General features: G+C 25.1%; 7 protein-coding genes across 7 annotated transcripts; 4 read left to right on the forward strand and 3 right to left on the reverse strand.

Moving 5' to 3' along the window:
- Positions 1–435: 435 nt before the first annotated feature.
- SRAE_2000090900 (Astacin-like metalloendopeptidase) lies at positions 436–2722 on the reverse strand (the record flags this gene model as incomplete). Its single annotated transcript, XM_024651797.1, has 4 exons — positions 436–764; positions 819–1293; positions 2163–2353; positions 2395–2722. 4 exons carry the CDS (start codon positions 2720–2722, stop codon positions 436–438), a joined length of 1323 nt encoding a protein of 440 aa, XP_024505439.1.
- A 3163-nt stretch (positions 2723–5885) lies between these two features.
- On the reverse strand, positions 5886–9517 carry SRAE_2000091000 (Probable DNA mismatch repair protein Msh6; the record flags this gene model as incomplete). Its single annotated transcript, XM_024651798.1, has 4 exons — positions 5886–5923; positions 5960–9259; positions 9304–9387; positions 9427–9517. 4 exons carry the CDS (start codon positions 9515–9517, stop codon positions 5886–5888), a joined length of 3513 nt encoding a protein of 1170 aa, XP_024505440.1.
- Positions 9518–9677: 160 nt separating this feature from the next.
- Positions 9678–10551, forward strand: SRAE_2000091100 (Ribosome-recycling factor, mitochondrial; the record flags this gene model as incomplete). Its single annotated transcript, XM_024651799.1, has 4 exons — positions 9678–9845; positions 9892–10050; positions 10091–10345; positions 10390–10551. The coding sequence occupies 4 exons, from the start codon at positions 9678–9680 to the stop codon at positions 10549–10551; spliced, it is 744 nt and encodes a 247-aa protein (XP_024505441.1).
- Positions 10552–10645: 94 nt separating this feature from the next.
- Positions 10646–11346, reverse strand: SRAE_2000091200 (Proteasome subunit beta type-2; the record flags this gene model as incomplete). The annotated part of the gene is made up of 3 exons (XM_024651800.1): positions 10646–10855; positions 10896–11191; positions 11244–11346. 3 exons carry the CDS (start codon positions 11344–11346, stop codon positions 10646–10648), a joined length of 609 nt encoding a protein of 202 aa, XP_024505442.1.
- Positions 11347–11928: 582 nt separating this feature from the next.
- SRAE_2000091300 (RE04053p) lies at positions 11929–15260 on the forward strand (the record flags this gene model as incomplete). Its single annotated transcript, XM_024651801.1, has 3 exons — positions 11929–13411; positions 13478–14635; positions 14677–15260. The coding sequence occupies 3 exons, from the start codon at positions 11929–11931 to the stop codon at positions 15258–15260; spliced, it is 3225 nt and encodes a 1074-aa protein (XP_024505443.1).
- A 476-nt stretch (positions 15261–15736) lies between these two features.
- On the forward strand, positions 15737–16804 carry SRAE_2000091400 (Casein kinase I; the record flags this gene model as incomplete). Its single annotated transcript, XM_024651802.1, has 3 exons — positions 15737–15940; positions 15988–16704; positions 16748–16804. 3 exons carry the CDS (start codon positions 15737–15739, stop codon positions 16802–16804), a joined length of 978 nt encoding a protein of 325 aa, XP_024505444.1.
- A 481-nt stretch (positions 16805–17285) lies between these two features.
- SRAE_2000091500 (MutS protein homolog 4) lies at positions 17286–19898 on the forward strand (the record flags this gene model as incomplete). Its single annotated transcript, XM_024651803.1, has 3 exons — positions 17286–17642; positions 17686–19125; positions 19173–19898. The coding sequence occupies 3 exons, from the start codon at positions 17286–17288 to the stop codon at positions 19896–19898; spliced, it is 2523 nt and encodes an 840-aa protein (XP_024505445.1).
- Positions 19899–22755: the final 2857 nt, after the last annotated feature.

A 22755-nucleotide genomic window follows, 5' to 3' on the forward strand; every position in this document is an offset into this window, starting at 1 on the left:
ATATTAAAAAAAAATATATATTTAATATTGTATTGTAGTGACAATTTTTAATAAGAAATTTTAAAAATGTTTTTATTATTTAAATTATAAAACTTTGTCAACATATTTTTCCGGTTGATTTGATTGTAATTATTTTTATAAACATATTATGTTTTTATATCAATTTTATATCTTTTTTTTTGTCAATAAAAATTTGTAAAAAAATAAGAGAACATTATTTATTATTTTATATGAATATAATTTATATAAACCTATACTAGCAAATATATACAAATATATTTTAACAGCTTTAATTATTTTTACTATAAAATGGTTTCCTCAAATGAGATCCTTTTTCAAAATATCGCTGTAATTGTTTACAATGTTTTTAAAGATCTATACAAATAAATCTTATTAAACATCATTTTTTTTTTTTTTTGAAAAATCTTTTTTTTTTTAATTGGCTTGAGCAATATATTTTAATGTAAATCTTGCTGTTCTACCATTTGGATGATAAATAACAAATATTTGGTTACCTTCTGATACTGTGTCTTCTTTTGGTCTATAACAACAACTTCTGAAGCCTGTTAACCGTACATCTAATTTGTGCTTTATTTCTACATAACTTTGACACCCGTACGAACATGGGAATTCTCCATCTGAAAGACGGAATCTCACCCGCATACCTTCTGGAACACTGATTCTCCAATAACAATGAACATTTTTACCTTGTGGAGAACGTAATGTTTGCCATTGATTTAATGCACGCAACTCAGCTCCACATGCTAAAAAAAATAATAATAAAAAATTTATTATAAAAAATATTTTTAAAAATTTACATGAAGGTTGAAGTTGATTACATTCAATACCACCTAATCCTTCTGGACATCTACATACATTACAATTATTTGGATCAGGATAACCACCAGCTTGACAATTTAAAGGTCTAAATCCACTACATTTATTAGTACAATAAATATCATTAATAACTTTAGCATCCAAAAAAGCCATTTTTTCAGTACCCATAGTAGTAACATATTTCAATTCTTTAGGTACAATAGTAAAATCAGAAACTTTAACAGCATGAGCAACTGCATGATAATGCATCAAACTTCCATAATCATATGGAACTCTTCTACTAGATACTTGTTTAATACCAAAAGCTTGTAACATACTTCTAAAAGGCATAAATGATGCTGTAGCTTCTTCTAATACATTCCTCCAATTAATAGAAATATATTTTTCTCGATCAGGTCTTTGATGTGTATGCCAAAAACCTAATGCATGTCCTGTTTCATGAGCAACAACATATTCCTAAAAAAAAATTAAAAATAAAAAAAGTAATTTATTAAAAAAAAAAAATTAAACAAGAATAAAAAAAAAATTAGATGTATAATATATATATATATATGAAATAATATATTAATATAACATAAATATAATATAACAGGTTGATTTATAAAATTATTATATTTGAAACGTTTTATCATCAACCTAGTTGAGAAGAAACAATTAAAATTTAATATAATATCTATATTATTACCTGTATTTGGTAAAATAACTAAAAATAAAAACTGGCTATTTATATGTTATAATCTCACAAAATACCACTATTCTATATAATTTTTTATGTAAATAATATTGCCATTTATTTTTGTATTATATATAAACAATATATAATATGTTGTTTTTTTTTTGTTGTTGTATCTTTTAAATGATGTGTAAATTTAAAAGTTCTATAACCTTGAAAAGTTTTTGTATATTTTTAATTTTGTATAAATATATTATTAAACTTTTTATTAAAAAAAAAGTAATATGTCCTTCTAGAAAGAAGATATTTATATATATAAATATAAAGGAAGAAAAGATTTTAAGGATAATAAAAATAGATGAATTTTTCTAAACAGTTCATAGATGAATAGGTTTTATTTTCAGAATCATTCATGAAAAACTGGCTTTAAATATAAAAATGTTATGAAGATGAAACATGATGTATAGTTATATCGTTTAAAAGGATAATATTGTTGTTTACAACAAAATAAATATGTAAATTAAGTATTATTATAAGCTAAATTATATGCTAGATTATTATTTAAAATTATATATATATAAATTAAAAAATTGTTTGTAAAAATTTTATATAATAAATTATTATATAGATATTTTTAAATTAATTAACTTACCTCTGCGCATTCACTACCAATAATAATATCTTGAAAACCACCATTTCTACCAATAAATTCAGTAAAACATGAATCACCACGCTCCAGGACATAACGAATAGCATCTTGTGCTTGCATATTTTCTTTAAAACGCAGACAAGTTTCAGCTTCCCACATTTTTATTCCACGACGTATTAAATTTTGAAAATTAACTATAAAAAAATTTTTAAAAAATTAATTAAATAAAATTTACAATCACCACCCCATATTTGGAATGGAATTTCATTGCTTCTCCAGTCATACATTGCTCCAGCAATAACCTGTCTTCTGTGTCTATGAAATTTAGTTTTTGAAACACTTTCAACTATACTATAATGTGTTGGTACTTTATCAGAGGACATCGCTAGTAACCCGTCCATTTTAGGAATTGTTGTATTATACATAATAAATACAGCTTCACAAACATTATTAAGTAATACTGTTATTATAAATATTACTATTATTTTGTATTGAAAAAATTTTGAAAGGAAAAAATGTTTTCCTATAAAATTATTACTATATTTTTCATTTCCTCTCCACATGTTTGTGATCAATCTATAATAATAAAAATTTTAATTATATAGATATTTATTTTAAATTTTATTAAAAAAAAAATGAGTGTTTGAATATTGGAACATATTAAATAAAAATAATCTTAAAAGCAATATTATTTAACAATAAAAGCATTCATAAAAAAAAGAATCTTTATTATTTTTATAATATAAATTATCTTTTTACCAATTGAATGAGAACACTAAAAAAAAAAAAGAATGAAAGAAGGACTGGAAATATTTGTAATTCAAAAAATTTGTATACATTAATATTTCTAGTGATTGATAAAGCAAGAAAATAAATCAAAAGATGAATGAAAATATTTTAATATCAATAAAAAAAAAAGATATAATATATTATTAATTTATTTTTTTTTTTTAGAAAAATTGAAATTAAATTAATTAAATATAATAAAATGATAAAAGCTTAGTAATAACTTTTCTTTCCATTCCATTGTTAAATATATAATAAAAATGAACTAGAAAATTATTTTTTTTTATTTAAATAAAAAAGATGTTTTTAAAACAATTTAGAAGCTTTAATTTATCATTTTATAACTTGACTAAACATAAATTTTTTTTTTTTTAATTTTTGTTTATTTTATTAATAATATTATATATATATGTATTTATTTAATATATAATAAATATTTTTTTATTATTATTATTTATTATTAGATGTTATTATTAAAGTAAATTTTATATCAAAGAAGAGTAACAATAAATTATTTAAAAATTAAAGAAAAATAAGGTAAAATATTTCTCCTAACTGGAGAGTAAAGAGCTCAGTTCCAGTAGATTAATAAATACATTTAAAAGATTCTCAATTAAAAATGATATAAAAATTATTTTTATTCATATCAAAGTAAGTTATAGGAAAGCCTGCTGTGCCTGTATCAATATGAATTGATATAACTATAAATTGCCACTAATAAAAGTTATAATAATAATGGACAATATTATAAAATGTAATGATATAAAAAAATTTTGATTTTTATAAATCATTACTTTATATAATATTTTTAAATTTAAGTTACAAAAAAAATTTTTATTGGAAAATATGATTAAGCTTAATACTAGGTAAAATTTATACATTATAAAAATATACAATATATATATATTTAAGAAAGATTCCGATAATGATAAATGAGGCGTGTCTTAGTTATCTACAATTTCATTTAAAACCAATACAAGTTATAAAATGGCTAAATTTTATTTATCAAAAAGTATAATATATATATATATATATATTTATTGTTAGACAATATATACTGACTACACATAAAAATATACATAATATTATTTTTGTAAAATTACTTGTAGTGACAAAAAAGAGGAAGAAACTTTTATGAATGTTTATATATATACATATTAGAACGTCTCAAATATATATTTTAGATTATTAAGATAGCTTTGATAAAAAAAAAAGTTATTAATACAGGTTTTTTTTTTATATTTAAAAATATATATATAAAGTTAGATATATATGATAATATATGTCATAATCAAAAATAAATAAAGTGAAAAAAATAATAACGAGAAGCTTTTTTTATATCATTTTAGAGGAAAATTATAGTGTAAATAGTATTAATTTAATAGATATTTAAGGGATTATATAGTTTTGTTACATCACATGGTAAATACTGATTTATAAATTAGAAAAATTAAGAAAACACCCCTTTTTATATGAATAATATAATATATACATTTATGAGTAAAGGATACATTTTGTTTGAAAAGAAATGAAAGCCTTGAAAGAAATTATTCATCTAAAAATCAGTTTAAATCAAACAAAAATTTTCCTTAATTAGCAAATGATAAAAAGACTATCCGGTATAGTTGAAGGACAACGGCTAGTAGTCAAAGAATCATACAAATATTGCAATAAAGAAATTTGTATAAATAAAAGTGCTTCTATCTTTAATGAAACATTTATTATATAATAAATTTGAAAGAAGAATAATACTTAAATGCACTGTTTTTTTATTAGTAAAAAAAAAAAAAGTTGATAGTAATATTTAGTATATGTCATAAAAATAAAATAAACAAAAAAAAAACCTTCCCCATTTGTCCTTTAAATAATTTGTTAAAGATTACCTTATCTATAATTTATTATTATTTTTTCTTTCATTATAATAAAATTTATTTATAAAAAAAAAAGAATATAAAAATGTATAAAATATATATGACTAGTTGCTATTATATATATATTCATAACGATATATAATATAATATATTAATAATCTGATACATAAAATGATCTATAAAAACTAAAATATATACATGTACTACAAATTTTAAATATCTTTAAAATATTAGATTGAGGACAAGATTCATACATTTCAACAGAATAGTAGATAAATTTATTTGTAATGAGTTTAACTATTATTTTCAATATATTACTAAACAAATAATTATCTTAAAGAATATTTATTTATGCTCAAATACTTGAATTGTAATTGTAATAACTTTATTTTATTAATTGTCTTTCAAAAAACTTTTTATTTAAATTTAATAAATTATCAACACTTTTTAATTAACACTTAAATAGTTTATTATTTCTCTTGTATAATAGTAGTTTATAATAAATAAAATTATAAACATTACAAAAACATGCAGCTGTTTTTGTTGCAAATAACATTTTTACTTCATATAATTTTTATATTATTTATCAATGAAGTAGTATTTAAATTTAATCAGATACTCTCTTTCTTATACAAGGTTAGCCCTAAGGCTGTTTTAAACTGTAAAAATATAATGTATGATCTTGAAACCTAAACAGCTTAACATTTATCTTAAATTAGTTAATTCTTCATAAAATATAAAATGTAAAAATATATATAATTAATTAAAATAGTAATAAGATTAGCCAAAGTTTTCATCAAATTATATTTTTTAATTTCACCTTCTTCCTCTAATTAATGTGTTCAAAATTTAAAATATAATACTTCTTTTTCTATAAACATATATTCGCCCCAATTAATCAAAATTAATATTTTTTGAGTGGTTCAATGAAGTTTTACTTTCCATATAAAACTTGTTTTATTATTTAGAAAAAAAAAAATCATGTTAACAGATTGGAGAAATGAATGTTGGTAAGCAATGATGCAATGTAATATTTTATATGTGAAATTTATAATATAAGGGCAGAATTTCAAGGGCAATCATATGTTAATATATTTATAAATGAAACTAAATAATAATATAATGAATAAAAAAATTATTTACAAATTATATCAGCATCCGTATGTGATAATCGTAATGATGCAGCATAAGCTTTTTTAACTAATTTTTCAGGTAATCCGGCAAGTTTTGCAACATAAAAACCATATGATTGAGTACAACTACCTTCTGTTAATGTATACAAAAATGTTATATTAGCGTCAGTTGGATCATTTGTTTCATTATCATTATGACAAGCCATATGAGCTAAAAATACATCTTTGTGATTTTTAAAAGCTGTACATAATGATTGAAAATGAGTAGCAAAAATAGTTCTACAACCAATTATTGAAGCACAGTATTCTAATGTAGCTCCAGCAATTGATAAACCATCCATTGTACCTGTTCCTCTGCCTAATTCATCAATAATAACTAAAGAATGTTTAGTAGCACCTCTTAATATTCTATTTGTTTCATTTAACTCAACTGCATAGGTACTTTCATTACCAAAAATTCTATCACTAGCACCAATTCTTGTAAAAATTCTATCAACTGGTGTTAATTTCATTGATTTAGCAGGAACCATTGACCCAAGTTGAGCAAGAATAACTAAAGTAGCTACTTGTCTCATTAAAGTACTTTTTCCACCCATATTAGGTCCAGTCATAAGCATAGCAACTCCTTTTTCTTTTCCAAGAATTGTATCATTAGAAACATATATTGATGGCTTTGAACCTTTAAATTTTAAAGCACAATCCATATTTGTAGCCAACAGAGGATGATTACCTTGAGAAATATCTATATATGGTGTAGGAGAATTATAATCAAATTCAGGAAGAGTCATTTCTAATCCAGAAGTCAAAGAATAAATTGAAAGAGACAACAAACAGTCAAAGTATGATATTTTACTAACACCTCTGTTCCACTTTTCACGCTTCTCATCAAAGTAATAGTATATTTTTCTTGACAAATCTCTTCTAATATTTTCTTTCTTTTCTTCAGCTAAAGTTAATTTTTTAACAAGTTCTAAACTTATATCAGAAGTAAATCTTTGTTTTCCTTTGGTCTTGCTTTGGAAAACAAAACCAGAAGGTAACTTCTTGACATCACTATCTGGTACTTCAATATGATAACGATTTTTACCAGACATTATATATTTTAATTTTGGACATCGCATATCAACCATTAATTTTTCCAAATATTCAGTTAAATTCTTTAAACAATTATTAAAATCTTCAACTGCTTCATCATAATCACTATCAACTCCTGGGTTTGGAATTATCATTCCTTCTTTCAATGCTTCTTGTTGATCAAAAGATTTAGTGAAACTTTTTACTTCATCTAAAGTAAAGTCAAAATCATCACCAAACATATCCTTTAAAGCACTATTACCACAATCCAAAATTCCAGAAGATTTTAAAGTATCAACAACATCAAGAATTGTACCAAATCCTTTAATCATAGCAACAAAATCCGATATTTTCCTCCTATCATACATTTTACCTTCAAACATAATTGCTCTTCCATCTGGATGATTTTCTTTTCTATATTTTGAAGCATTTGCATGATTTTTTTGGAGAAGTTTTTCTAAATCCGGTAGTCCTTTAAGTTTTTTAGCAATCGTTCTACATATGTCACTAAATTCTGGTTTACAAAGCAACGAAATTGCTGATTGTCGTTTATTTAATTCAGTTGGATCACAAGTTGGAACACGAATCCAATGTTTTAAAAGTCTTTTTCCAAAAGTTGTACTACAGTTATTAATAATATTATAAAGATTAATTTTATTTTCTTTGCTTTGAACAGCAGTTTTAACACCAATTGGTCTTAATGGTGGAAGTAGATTTAATTGAAAAATGGCATCACCATCTAAAATAAGACTTCTTTTATCCCAATGATTAGAAGTAGTTTTGATACCATCCATTAAGCTATCAGAATCCTGTGGTCTAACAAATGTGAAATTTTTCATACTTATCATATCAACATCAATGAGAAATCTTTGTAGATAAAACAAAAGACCTCCAAAACTTTTGATACATTCATAAAATTCATCATTAACCTTAGGAATGGCAGAAGATAATTCACTGAGAAATCCTTTAAAGACCTCAGGCCAAACCTCAGTATTAGGTCCAAAATACTTTTCATCAGTCATTTCATAAAGAGTTTTATCTGGTTCATAAAACTCAGACTTTGGTGATAAATATTCAAATTGAGTATAAGGTAAAATTGATGAAAGTAAATTAACAATTTTCCTTGAACATTTTTTTTCAATTAAAAGTTGTGTAGGTTGGAAGTGTGATAATAATGTTCTTAATCCAGAATTAACATTATCATCAACAAATTGTGAAAAATAAAAATTACCAACAATTGTATTTATAAATGTAACTCCAAAACTATAAATATCTTTTTCTTTCAATGTAAAATAGATTGACATAAGATATTTGTCCTCTTCTCGTTCTTCAAAATTTCCTTTTCTTCTAAATTCATCAATAGGTACATAAATTCTTGTTGCAATAGATCCTATTTGACATAATTCTCTAGAAACAACTTTATCTTTCACTTTTTGTTTTTTACAGCGTTCCTCCAACATTTGTGGAGTTTCAGTTTGTTCAATTCTAGCAACTTTATATCCCAAAGAAATTAATTGATCTGCATATCTTCCATAAGACAATTCCGGGAAACCAGAATGAGCAAAATTTCCCCTCATATATGATAATCCTAAATGCTCATGACCAATTATTGAATCCATATGAAATAGTTCATAGAATTTTCCAATTTTAAAAAACAAAACTGTATCATAGTGATGAGCCTTTAATCGCCACCATTGTCTATGAGCAGGTGTCTGTTTTTGAATAAAACTTTCTGGTACATATAATGTTTTTCCGTCATACTCAGGATCATCTGGTCTCCTTCCATTAATATCTTTAATTTTTTCAGGTTTTAGAAAATCAAATGTAAGATGAACAAAATCTTCTTCTTGACCAGATGGACCCGCTTTTAATATTTTCTCTAAATTTGGAGTAAATTCCATATTTTCTACGACACGCTTTAAATCAATATCAGAAGGATTTAAAGCTTTAGAATTAGAAATTTCATCAAATGCTTTTTCCAACTTTGAACCTAAACCCTTTTTTGCAGAACTTATCGTTGCTTTCTTGAAAGCTTTTGATAGTTTCGGTGTGTACAAATCAACATACTTCTTATCATTACTAGATTCAGATTTATCTACATAATTTTCAGCTTCAAAGTCTGAATCTGAATCAATGTAAACTCTTCTTCTTTTTTGTGCACTTTTAACAGAAGTTGGAGGAGAATCTTCAGGATCATCAATTACAGATTGACGATTTCTTTTTACTGATCTTGAATCTAAAGTATACGAATATAATTTTACTAAGAAAGCAAAAACATACTAGAAAAACTTTCATCAAAATTTAGTTCATTATTTGATTCCACTCTAAATTTTTCACCTTTCTGAAAGTTATTTTGAATATTTTCTAAAAAAAAAGTAAACATAAACAATGTCGAAATACTACCTTTTCTGTCTGGTGATGTTATTGATGACGAATTTCCGGTAGGAGTTTGAGGAAGTTTTGTAAAAAATGATGTCAATGAAGACTGTTTCATATTTTTAATTGAAACTATGATTAGATTTAAAATAAATTACTATTTCATCAAAGTCTTTATGTACTAAAATATAAGGGGGAAAAAGCAGAATTTCGTTATGAGACCACTTTTTGGAAATAAATTAGAAACGTTGGAGTTTCGAAACGTTATATTTTTCCTAATGGCTACAAGATTTCTTTCATTGTTACGAACTATCGCTTCATACAGTGGCGCTAAAAACTTATGTAGAAATGCTTATCCATTAAGAAATTTCCAATATCGTAGTTTAACTTTGTCGCCACCATTAAACAAAATAAAAAAATCTGGTGATAAAAATGCTTCTAAAACAGTGAGTTGATATCTATAATAGTTTTAATTTAAAAAAACTTTTGCAGAAGATTTCTGTAAACTTTGAAAACCAAATTATACGGGAGGCAAAAAATGAAATGGAAGAAATTGAAAGGATTCTTGCTGAAGAGTTAACAAAACATTTTTCACTACAAGTTGATCTTAGAATTTACGAAGATATTTTAGTGGACCTTGAAGATGGATCGGTAAATTTCTACGTTACACTTTATTATTACATTTTTTTAGACCAAAAAAATGAAACATATTGGACGTATCTCGTGTAAAAATAATAATATGATTGCAATTAATTTCTCTGATAATCCTACACTAATTAAAAATGCCAAACTTGCTCTACAAAAAAGCTCTCTAAACATTAATCCACAACAAGAAGGAGTAGTTTTGTACATATCAATTCCAAAAATGACCAGAGAAAGAAGAGAAGCATTAGCAAATTCTGCCAAATCAAAAGTTTTTAATGAATATAAAAATGCTTTGAATAAAGTAAGTAGTTTTTTTTACCTATTACGACATTCTTTTTTATGCAGGTTTACATAGATGCAGATGAAAAATCAACAAAAACAGTCAAGATAAAAGATGAAGCACAAAAAAATAGAACAGCATTACTAGCTTTGAAAAGAGCAATGGAAGCTAGAGGTTTGGCAATGGTTGAATCCAAACAAAAGGCTTTACTTAGCGAAATTGCATAGAAAATTCTTTATAGTTTAAATTTTTGTTTTGTTAAAAGATTTATATTGTTACACCGAGACAACTCTTGGTAAACATATTAGATAAAATAATAAATTATAAAACAATGTCTTCCAAATGTCTAACGCCATTCTTATCAATTACCATAACACTGAATTTTGGTACATTGGCAATAAAACGTTTCTTTCCTTCTTCAAGGCACTTTCTAAGTGCAACAAGACCATCCTCTTCAGACATATTTCTTCTATACATATTATCCATTATAGCATAACAGAAACGTCCACAAAATCCACGAAAAAGATAATTCTAAAAATATAATAATCACAACTACAATGATAAAACATACTTGATCTGGTATTCCATTTCCAAGATAATCAATAGACCCTAAAAATGCTTTCTTTTCATAGTCATCATAACCACCTAAAAGTAATTCAACTTGATAAGCATCACGAGATCTGAGTGATTTAGCTATATGACTGCGAAGCCAATGATGAGCTGATCGAGGTCCAATTTCATAACCATTTCTCAATTGATATAAATGTAAATTTTTTTGTGCAAAATCTCCAAATGTTGAACAATCACCATCTTCTCCCATAAGTGTCATGTACAACTTTTCTCCTAACTGATATTCTTTTTTTTGATCTATAGAAAAGTTAAAGTACAAACATCCTATTACTAAAATTTAAACAAATACCTTCAGTTAAAACAACAGCTCCATATGCAAATCCACTTTTATCTGAAGCAAGTATAACATAGTCATCAGTACGAATACCAGCTAAAAAATGTAGTCCAGACATTGTAAATAGAAATGATCTATACTTTATTAATCACAACTAGTTAAATATCTAAAATGACCAAAAAGATTGTTCTTACAGAGGAACATATTACCAATGGAAATGATGAGGTTTTATCGGTATATCGGTTGAAGAGACAAAACTTAGGTGGGAGTTTTTTTTCATGGTTTAGAAATACTTAAAGTTGTAATAATTTTTAATGAACAAAACAAGTTATGTATTTTTTTGTCCCAACTTAAGTAGACTTCAAATTATCAGACAAAATTATAAAAAAAAAGTTTTAAAACAAATGAATGGTGCTCTAAAAGTGGATAAAATTTTATTATTACCATGTTTATGCTTGATACAACAAATGATAGTAAGATTTTCTTTTAATCTTCTTGGATACCAATTAAATTAAATTAAAAATTAAACATATAATAAGTTGACGTTCGCTATGTCAAAAAAAAAATGAATTAATCTTAACGCGATAACAGCATATTGGAGTTATGTTGACTGACAACAATTTAAAAAAATAAAATTTGTTTATTTCAAAAGTTTTCATATATTATTTCAGGACTATAGAAATACTTTACTACTTTTCAAATGAGTGGAGGTCTCAATAATCCTACACAATGGTTTGAGACTTATTTGACTAATTTAAATAAGCAAGAAAGTTCAATAAAAACAATTGAAGAATCAGAAGATGGAAATAAGCAACGTTTAATGTCCTTGGATACTTCTTTAAAAAAAACAACTGCTTTTTCTAATAAATTAAAGCATCTAAGTGGAAGTTCAACAATTGATTCTTTAACATCAGAGTTGGACAAAGTTAATGTATCAAAATTTCTAGAAGAAATTGTTGATGCTACATTAAACTGTAAATTAAAAGTAGCTGACATTCCATCTATGATTACGTTTTGTAGTAAAGCTGCTATATATTATAAACAATTTTCATGCTTGTTATTAGAAGCTATGAAAAATTATTTTCCACATAAAAAATGTCATGAAATCAAGGATCCAAAAAAACTACGAGTTGATCTTCAGCTTCTTCTTGAGCTTATTCTTCATGGAATATTTCGAAAAGATGGTATATCTTTGTTTGGGAATGTTTTTGCTTATCTCTTGACAACAGATAATGATACTTTTGGACATATTCCAATTTTCATGCCTTTGCTTAAAATTCATATTCTTGCCATCACCTCTTTTGTGCCTAAAAAACTTTCTGATGCTGGTATCGTGGTAGAAAAAAAGACCAATGTTTTTAGTGATGATCAAAGAAAGCTTATAACAAAATTATTAATGAATTACTATGAAAATTTTTACAATAGTATGAACAATTTGAGAATAGAAATATTGAAACTTGAAAAGAATATACGTAAACTTGAAAGAACAAGAGGTGATTGTAGTGTTGAAGAAAGGACTTTCTTTGAAAATAAAAAAGAATTGTTTTTGGCAAAACTTCCTGTTCTAACAGAATTTGCTTCAATAATTGGTGAAGACTTACCTGAAGAAATATCTTATTATCAATGCGATGATGATAATGAAGAAATTGAATTGCAATTTTCTTGTGAGATAAATTCAGCAAAAATGTCTTTATGGAAAGATCCTGACTTGAAAGTATTTTATGAAAATTTACTTGATCCAAGACAATCTATGGGAAATGTCGTTGCACTTGAGGATGATGAAAATGAAAAAGTATTAAAACTTGAAACAGAAATTGATTCTGTAGAATTGGATAGTGTTGAAGGCGAAAGTTCTAATGGAAAAAATGATGAAATTGATAGTATATCTGAAGAACAAATTGAAGATGGTGATGTAGAAGATAAAATTGCAAAATTAACTTTATGTGAAGATGAAGAAAATGAAAAAGGTGAAAAAATAAATTTCGGTGAATTTTTGAGAAATTTAATGAAAGCATTGAACAAAACTTTAATAGATGAGTGTTCTTTGAAATACCTTGCTAATTTTAACAAGAAAAATTATAACAAACGTTTACAATCATTTATTCTTCAAATTCCTTTAGAAAGAAATGATGTTCTTCCATTTATTGGGAGGTTTTTAGCAAATATAAAAAATTACAACGAAGGTTTGGTAAACAATTTACTTACTATTCTTATAGATGAATTTTTTGGCAAATGTTATATAATTAAAGAAGATAAAACATCATATTTTAGAATGTTGAGGAGAATTCAACATGCCAAATTGATATCTGAATTAGTTAAATTTCAAATTGTACCTAAAGCTCAAATTTTGGCTTTATTAAGAAGGACACTTGTAGATTTTAGAGGATATAATATAGACATATGTGCTTCTATTCTTGAAACTTGTGGTGGTTATTTATATCGTTGCTCTGATTCACATTCTAAAACATTTGGAATTGTAGAGTTATGTAGAAAGAAAATTGAGAAATTTAAAGATGAAAGATCTAAAGCTGTCATACAAAATGCTATTTATAATGTTTTACCAAGTACTGAAGTTTCAATTCTTCAAAAACCTAAACCTAAACCTACAATTCTTGGATTTATCCAACATTGTTTTGATATTTTTGTAAATGATGGTAAAAACTACTTTAAGGATATGGATATTAATGATGCTGAATTCAGAGGTCCATTGTTAACTTTCTTTCGTTCTCCAGAAAATGTAGCTTATGATGATGCTCATCATCTTGCATCTATTCTTTGTGATATTTCTTCAAATGCTGAAAATGAATGGGTTGCTATGAATGTTGTTGATTTTGTCATTGAAAAAATTGATCAAATATTAGAAAGAAATGACATTATTCATAAGCAAGATCTTTTAATTTATATAAATTATGCTGGTGATTTATTTAGTTATCTTTTAATTTCAAAACAATGTTTAATACAAATTTTGTATAAGTTAGTTCCACTTAGTTTATTAAAAAAACCTATTCAATGGGATATGACTTGTTTGAGAATTCAATTATCTGCTTCGCTTGCAATTGGAGTTATCAAAAGTTTCTACAAAAGAGAGGATAATCTTAAGATGCAAATTTTTTCAGAATACTTGTTTCTTATTGTTGCTGAGGCAAGAATAATTTATAAAGAGGAATTTGATGATGAATTTCCATGGCAATTAAGGCATACTTTGAAAGATTTTAATTCAACTGTAAGAAAAAATGGTGATCTAAATGATTCATTAGAAGAAGTTAAAATTAAATATGAAAAAATGTTGGCAAAATATAACAATTTATACATGAAAAAAAGTAAGAAATTTGATGTTATGAATGGTATAAAAGAAGAATTTGTTGAAGAGGAGTTTAATGAAAATTCAGATAGAGAATCTGACCGAGGTATATTATTTTTATTAATTTTTTTTTATTTATATTTGTAGATCGTGATGAGGTTGTGGACGATGAAACATTGTTACAGAATGTCAATGAAAGTGGTGAGTATTTATCGGATGATGAAGATTTTGAAGAAGATGAAGAAGACAATGATGTATTTCATTCAAACGACATAGAATACGATGAAGAAGACAAAACATTTAATGCCTGTTTAGATGCATGCTTAAATTCAGAAAATATTCTTGATGCTCAAGATCCTACTTTTAAACCAACAAATCTTGAGTTTGCAATTCCTTCTGCTGCTCGTCATAAATTAGAGCGTATGAACAAGGGAATAAATAATTTGAATTGCCAAGAGCAACAAAATTCAATCTTTGAATACCCTATTGCTTCAGCTGACCCTGATAAAACTTTTAAAGCCCCAATAGTTGTTTCATTCCTAACAAAGGGAAAAGGAAATAAACCAATATTAAAAAATGTATCTGTTGGTGAAGAAAAATTTACCAAACTTCAACAACGTATAATAGTTAATAAGGAACAAAATATAATACAAAGAAAACAAAATAAATCTGTAACATTACGTTTAAATCAAGAACAAGAAGAAGAAATGTATGATGAAGAGGACAATTAAATATTACCACATTTCATTTTTTTTTGTTTAAATTGTTAATATAGCTATATAAATAATAATTTATAATATATCACTATGTAATCATTTAAGATTGTTCTTGCCAGACATGTATATAAAGTTGGTCATTTTAATATATCGAGTCATCAAATTTATGATTCAATCAAATTGCTTTAACAGACGTGTTAATACTATATTACTTTTACACATATTAGGTTTCAGATGTAATTGATGCCTCTTTTAAAATTCAAACTTTGAACTTTTCATGATGAAATTAGCATTGTTACCATCTTCTTTTTATCAACTACAAAAGGGTCTCTTAAATAATCAAAAAAGAATTCTCTTGCATATAAATTGTTAATATTGCTATTAAATATAAAATTAAACATTTTATTCAAATTATTTTTCTATCCATTATATATTATTACGGAACATCATTTAAATATTTTTGCTGTAATATTGTTATCATTTTTGGTGCTATGGATGTAATTAATAATAGTTGTAATGAAATGTCTCAACAAAACTGTACCATTGTTTATAATAATAACAATTATCCACAGTGGGTTGACAATTGGCAAATAGTTGATTTTATTAACTCGGGAACTTTTGGAAAAATTTTTCATGTTATTAATTCATATACAAATGTTGTTGGAGCAATGAAAATAGAGTATGTTGGTGTTGAGGTAAATTTTTAATATAATTAAATAATATATATTTTTTTTTCTTATAGTTTCCCTTGTTAACAAATGAAATAAATCATATAATTTACATTCAAAATATTTTGATTAATGATTATAATTTTAAAAATTCCTTGAGATACCTTCCACATATTTTTGATAGAGGATCCTATGCTGATGGTTCAGTATTTTGTGTCATGGAACTTCTTGGTCCTGATTTATTACAATTAAAAAATCAGCAGACATCATGTCAATTTACTCTTTGGACTAGTTATTGGCTTTTACGTGAAATGATAAGAGCAATAAGAGGAGTTCACTATTGTGGATTCGTTCACAGAGATATAAAATTAGCTAACTTTTGTATTAGAAAAGAATGTAACGAGAAAAGATCATTGGTTCTTATTGACTTTGGATTAATATCACAAGATTCAAGTTGTTTCCCAAATTACTTTGACAATTTAAAAGGTAAAACAGTTGGTACATTATGTTACTCCTCTTGTCAAAGTCAGCTTTCTAAAGCTAAACCAACTTTTGTTGATGATTTATGGTCTATTTTTTATGTATCATTAGAGAATTTTACTGGAACTTTACCATGGAAAACTAGTAATGATAAGAATCTTGTCTACAACATGAAAATTAATCTTAATTTAATAAATTTACAAAATAGTGGATGTCATATACCTCATGTCATGCATGAAATATATTGTTTGCTTTTAAATCCTCTTGAACATAAAAGATTATACCTTCATGATAAAATTCTTAGTCTTATTGTAAGTTAATATTTCTTATTTAAATTAAATATAATTTTTGTAGGATGAAGAACTTAGAATATTGGAATTTCATGACACTTTATTACTTGATTGGGAATAGAATAAAATTAGCTATCAAAAAATGTTTACACTATAGTCAAGCTGATACAGAAATATTTACTAATATATCAAAATTTTACCACTCTTTAATTTAAATGATTAATCCTAATAATTTATAGCAATGATAAAAATTCAGTTTAATAAAACAAAAAAAAATTTTATTCTTTTAAATCCTTTAAAACAATTTATAATATTTTATTATTATTACGATAAAGAATTAAATCAGTAAACAAAACTTACCTAATATTTTTAAATATCCTTTCATTTTTAGCGGTTTCATGTGTAACTATTTTTTATATTTAAATTATTGTTTAATTTAGATTGTTAGAGATGTCTTTGTTTCTTTGCTTTATTTATACCGCCATTATTCATTATAAAGTAAATAAGACAATATTCTCTTCTTTTTTTTTATTACCATAAATTAATTTATTCATCAATTGTTTGTTCATTATATATTTGAATAGTCATAGTTTTTAAAAAAAATGAAGAGAAATTACAGACTAGTTAATGAATCTTCTAATTTTGATAGTAATGTATATAAAGAAACATATATTGCAAAAAATGTTGATATTACTAGTATTGCTGAACATTTAAATGGAAATCCAAAATATGCTATTCGAAAAGATTCCATGTTTTTTACTTCAAATTCAAATAATGGAAATAATACAAAAAATCGTTTCAACATTATTTCTATTTATCGTGGAAAATCTGAAAATAAATTTGAAGTTGGAATAGCTTACATGGATTTAAGAGTTTGTACTTTAAATTTATGTCAATTTATAGATACTCCGACTTTTGAAATTCTAAAAGTTCGACTTAGTATGCTTGATCCAATTGAGGTAAGAGTTTTTTTTTTTAAAAATGAGTAAAATGTTTTTATAGATATTGTTATGTGATGCTATGGAAGATACAGGAAGTCAAGTAGATGCAATAATAGAAATTGCTAAAAGTGTTTGTTCAGATATTGAAATATTAAGTATACAAAGAAGATTTTTTGATGATGAAAGAGGAATAAATTTGATAAGAGTTCTTGCTTCACCTGAAGCTTCTAATATTGATGAAATTGCTATGAAAAAATATTTATCCATATCAGCATCATATTGTTTAGTTAGATATATAGAACAAATTCAAAATATATCATATGCTTCAGAATCATTACAAGTTTTATACGAATGCTTAAAAGATAGATGTATTATAGATTTACAAACATGTAGAAATCTTGATCTCGTAAAAAATTTAAAAGAAAAAAATCCATCTAATAAAAATTTACTTTTATATAAAACATTATTTTCTATTTTAAATACTTGTTTGACAGATGGAGGTACTAGAACATTAAAATCCAATTTACTTCAACCTAGTTGTGATTTAAATATAATAACAAAAAGACAAAATGTTATTGAAGAGTTGAAATCAAATGAAAATTTGCTTCATAGGATACGTAATCATTTAGTTCATGTACAAAATATGGAATTTGTTATAGCACTTTGTGTTCATATTGAAAAGAAAACTGAAAAAAGTGCTACAAGAAGAAAAATACAAGAGTTGATAAATTTACGTAAAACATTAAATCAAGTTATTTCTATGAGAAATCTTGTAATTCCTATAAAATGTGATATTATATCTGATTTAGCAAGAACATTATATGACAAAAGATTAGATGAAATACTTGATTTGATAACTGATAAAATAGATATTGATTTTGAGGATAAAAGAAATATTAATCAGTATTTACAAAAAAATTTTATTTTATATGCTGTTAAATCTGATAGTAATATTCTTCAAGCTAGTAGAAAAAGTTTTGAAGAATTTATTTTTAGTGGAGAAAGATTGGCTGAAGAAGAGATAGGAAATATTCCAAATTGTCGTTTAGTTTACACACCAACTCGTGGATTTTATTATACTGTTCAAACGAATGGTATTCCTAATAATGTTGATATTCCTTCTAATTTTATAAATGTTTGTCATAATAAAACAAGCATAACTTTCACTTCCAGAGAATTATTAAAAGTAAAAGAACGTATAGATTGTTGTGTTAGTGAAATCTTAATAGTTAGCAATACAATTGTAGATGAAATTTTGCTTAATATAAGGAAGTTGGTACCTGTTCTTTATAAATTAACGGAATTTATTTCATATCTAGATTTCATTTGCGCTTTAAGCTATTATTCAAGTAGTACAAACACAGTAAAACCAACATTTTCAAATTGTTTAATAGTTGAAAAGGGTAGACATCCATTACTTGAAAAACACAAAAAAATGATACCAAATGATGTTTACATCGCTCCTGAATCTTGTTTTATGTTAATAACTGGCCCTAATATGGTATGTTTATATATTTTTTTTAATATATTTTTTTTTTCAATTTATAGTCTGGAAAAACAACTTATATGAAACAGGTATGCTTACTACAAATTCTTGCGCAAACAGGATGTATGATACCTGCAGACTCAGCTACATTTCCTCTCTTCGAAAGAATATTTTCAAGATTAAGTCATAATGATGATATTACAACCAACTTATCTGCTTTTGATATGGAAATGAGTGAGATTGGGCCAATATTAAGAAATGCTAATGAAAAATCATTAATTGCAATTGATGAACTAGGGAGGAGCACATCAACTGAGGAAGGATTAGCTATTTGTTATGCTATAATTGAAAATTTAATAACAACTGGAGCTTTTACAATATTTGCTACCCACTTTTTGAATCTTTCTAAAATGACATTGTCATTTTCTTCAATTGAAAATTATCATTTTCCTTCTGAAGAAATTACTAGTAATAATGCATCAAATTATAATACTTATCATACAATAAAAAAAGGACAATATGAAGGACCATTATTTGGTTTTAAACTTGCTGGTGCATGTGGATTTCCAGATGAGGTTATAGAAAATGCTAAGAAACTTGCTGAAGGAATTAGAAATGAGGATTTAAATAAATATCGAACTGATGGAATAGTTTTATATAAAAGAAGACTTGTCAAACTTGGTTATAAACTTTTTAAATGTATTTCAATTGCTAATAAACATGATCCTTCAAATGTTGCTGATCATTTAAGAACATTAAAAAATGAATATCTTAAAGAACGTTATTGAATTTGTTCTAAAGTTGATAACCCCTTAAATAAATTTTCTAAATAAAATTTTTTTTCAATTAAAAATGACAAGAGAACACTAAATTTAGATTTCAATCGAAATTTTACATATACTTATATTCTTAAAGCGAGATAATTATCGTATAGTTATAAACAAAGCAACTGTTTTTGGAATTTGATAATAATTATAAAATCATTTATTATTTCTTGAAATATAATGGATTTTAAATATAATTATCTATATCTGTAACTTGAAGCACTGGAAGTTAAAAGCAATCAAAAATTAAGGGCGAAAGTGAAGAATATTTTAATGTAAAACTTAACTTCTATAATAAAGTAAACAATTTTAAATATAAACAAATGATTTTGAATTAGATTTTAATGCAAAATTCATTAGGTCTATTCTTAATGTCATAGAACTTTACTAATTTTAAATATGATAAAAATATTGTTCAAAAAAATTTCTGATTTATAAATGTTTTTTAAAATATAATACCTGATACTTTTTCATACGTAATTTTTTATTATCATATTATATTTTTTAAATGTAGTTAAACATATAAAATTGTTTCGAAAATAACCCTAACATGAAACTTCATTAGAAGTGGATCAAAAAAATCTGCTTACATTTATTTTTAATATAAAACGAGATATAAACAAAAGCGGAAATTTTTCGAAAGTATTCATTGTGTTCAACTTTTCAGTATCTCAAGAAATACTTATCCTATGAAGACGAGATTAGTTTCATTCGATTTCTATTCAAAAATTCATCTAAGATAATAATTTTTATAGCTATGGCATCATTATTTTCAGAGATATAAAATTTGGCTGAAAATTTTCTAGATTTCCGACTTTACCTCTAAAAATGTAAACAAAAAAAAACATTTTTTTTTGGAATTTGAATATGCCACTATAGTCATTCAATAGGCTTTGAAATGGGATGAATTTTGAATATAATCAACAATATTCGAAAATTGAAGCTTTAGGAGTTATAAGGATTTAAAGTTGAGGGAGAAATTGGGGAATATTTTTTTGCAAATCTCGACTTCCGTGATAATATTGTAAATGTTAAAAATAAACAGTTGATTCTAGATCATTTTTCTAGAACAAATTCATTTAGACTATTTACATCTTTATAGAACCTCTAAAAATGAAGTTATCATAAGAAATATGTTTTGAAAAAAGTTTTTAGAATCGTGTAGTAACTCATGTTAATGAAGTCACAGAACTATGAAACTTGTTGCGCTGTGCTTCATTCGTGATTTAAGGCATACTCTACGTTGAAAACATTTTTTTGTTTTCAATGGTTCTTGAGATATGAAACTTGGTACATTTTCGCGCGTAATCCATTGTCACCATTTTTTTATATCTCAAAAATGGTTAAAGGTATAAAAATATTTTGAAGGTAGACCCCATATGAAAACTCATTTGAAGTCGATTGCAGAAATCTGCTTGAATTTATCTTAATTTTGAAGCAAGATATGAACAAAGGCGGAAATTTTTTAAAAATATTCATTGTTCTCGACTTTTCAGTATCTCAGCAAATATTTATCCTATGAAGATGGGACTAGTTTCATTCGATTTCTATTCAAAAATTCATCTAGAGTAATAAATTCTAGAGCTATAGTATCATTATTTTCAGAGATTCAGAAAGTGGCTGAAAATATTCTAGATTTCCGACTTTACCTCTAAAAATGTGAACAAAATAGAGCAACTTTTTTTGGAATTTGAATATGCCACTATATTCATTCGATAGCCCTTGAAAGGGGATAAATTTTGAATATAATCAACAATATTTGAAAATTGAAACTTCATGAGTTATAAGGATTCAAAGTTGATAGGCGAAATTGGGGAATATTTTTTTGTAAATTTCGACTTCCATGATCCAATGAGATATTTTAAAAATAAACAGATGATTATTGATCAGTTTTTTACGAGAAGTTCATTGAAGCTATTTTCATCTTTATAGAACAATTAGAAATTGAGATGTGATAAGAAATATATTTAAATTCAAGTTTTAAGAATCTAGTGATGACTCAAGTTCATGAGGTCACAAAACCATGAAACCTGATGCGCTGGGCTTCTCTCATAATTTAAGGCATAGCCTACGTTGAAAAGATTTTAAAATTTTCAACGGTTCTTGAAATACTGTGCTTGTTATTTTTTCGCGCGTAATCCATTGTCACCATTTTTTTTTATCTCTAAAGTGGTTAGAGATATAAAAAAATTTTGAACGTAGACCCTATATGAAAACTCATTAGAAGACGATTGCAGAAATCAGATTGCATTTATCTTGATTTTGAAGCAAGATATGAACAAAGGCGGAAATTTTTCTAAAATATTCATTGTTCCCGACTTTTCAGTATCTCAAGAAATACTTATCCTAAGAAGACGAGATTAGTTTCATTCGATTTCTATTCAAAATTTATTCTAGATAAATAATTTTCATAGCTATAACATCATTATTTTCAGAGGTTCAGAAAGTGGCTGAAAATATTCTAGATTTCCGACTTTACCTCTAAAAATGTGAACAAAATAAAGCAACTTTTTTTGGAATTTGAATATGCCACTATATTCATTCGATAGCCCTTGAAAGGGGATAAATTTTGAATATAATCAACAATATTTGAAAATTGAAATTTCATGAGTTATAAGAAGTCAAAGTTGAGGGCGAAATTGGGGAATATTTTTTTGTAAATGTCGATTTCTATGATCCAATAAGATATTTTAAAAATAAACATATGATTCTAGATCAGTTTTTTACGAGAAGTTCGTTGCAGCTATTGTTATCTTTATAGGACAATTAGAAATTGAGATATGATAAGAAATATATTTAAATTAAAGTTTTAAGAATCTAG

The sequence above is a fragment of the Strongyloides ratti genome (assembly GCF_001040885.1).
Source record: "Strongyloides ratti genome assembly S_ratti_ED321, chromosome : 2".
Taxonomy (NCBI): domain Eukaryota; kingdom Metazoa; phylum Nematoda; class Chromadorea; order Rhabditida; family Strongyloididae; genus Strongyloides; species Strongyloides ratti.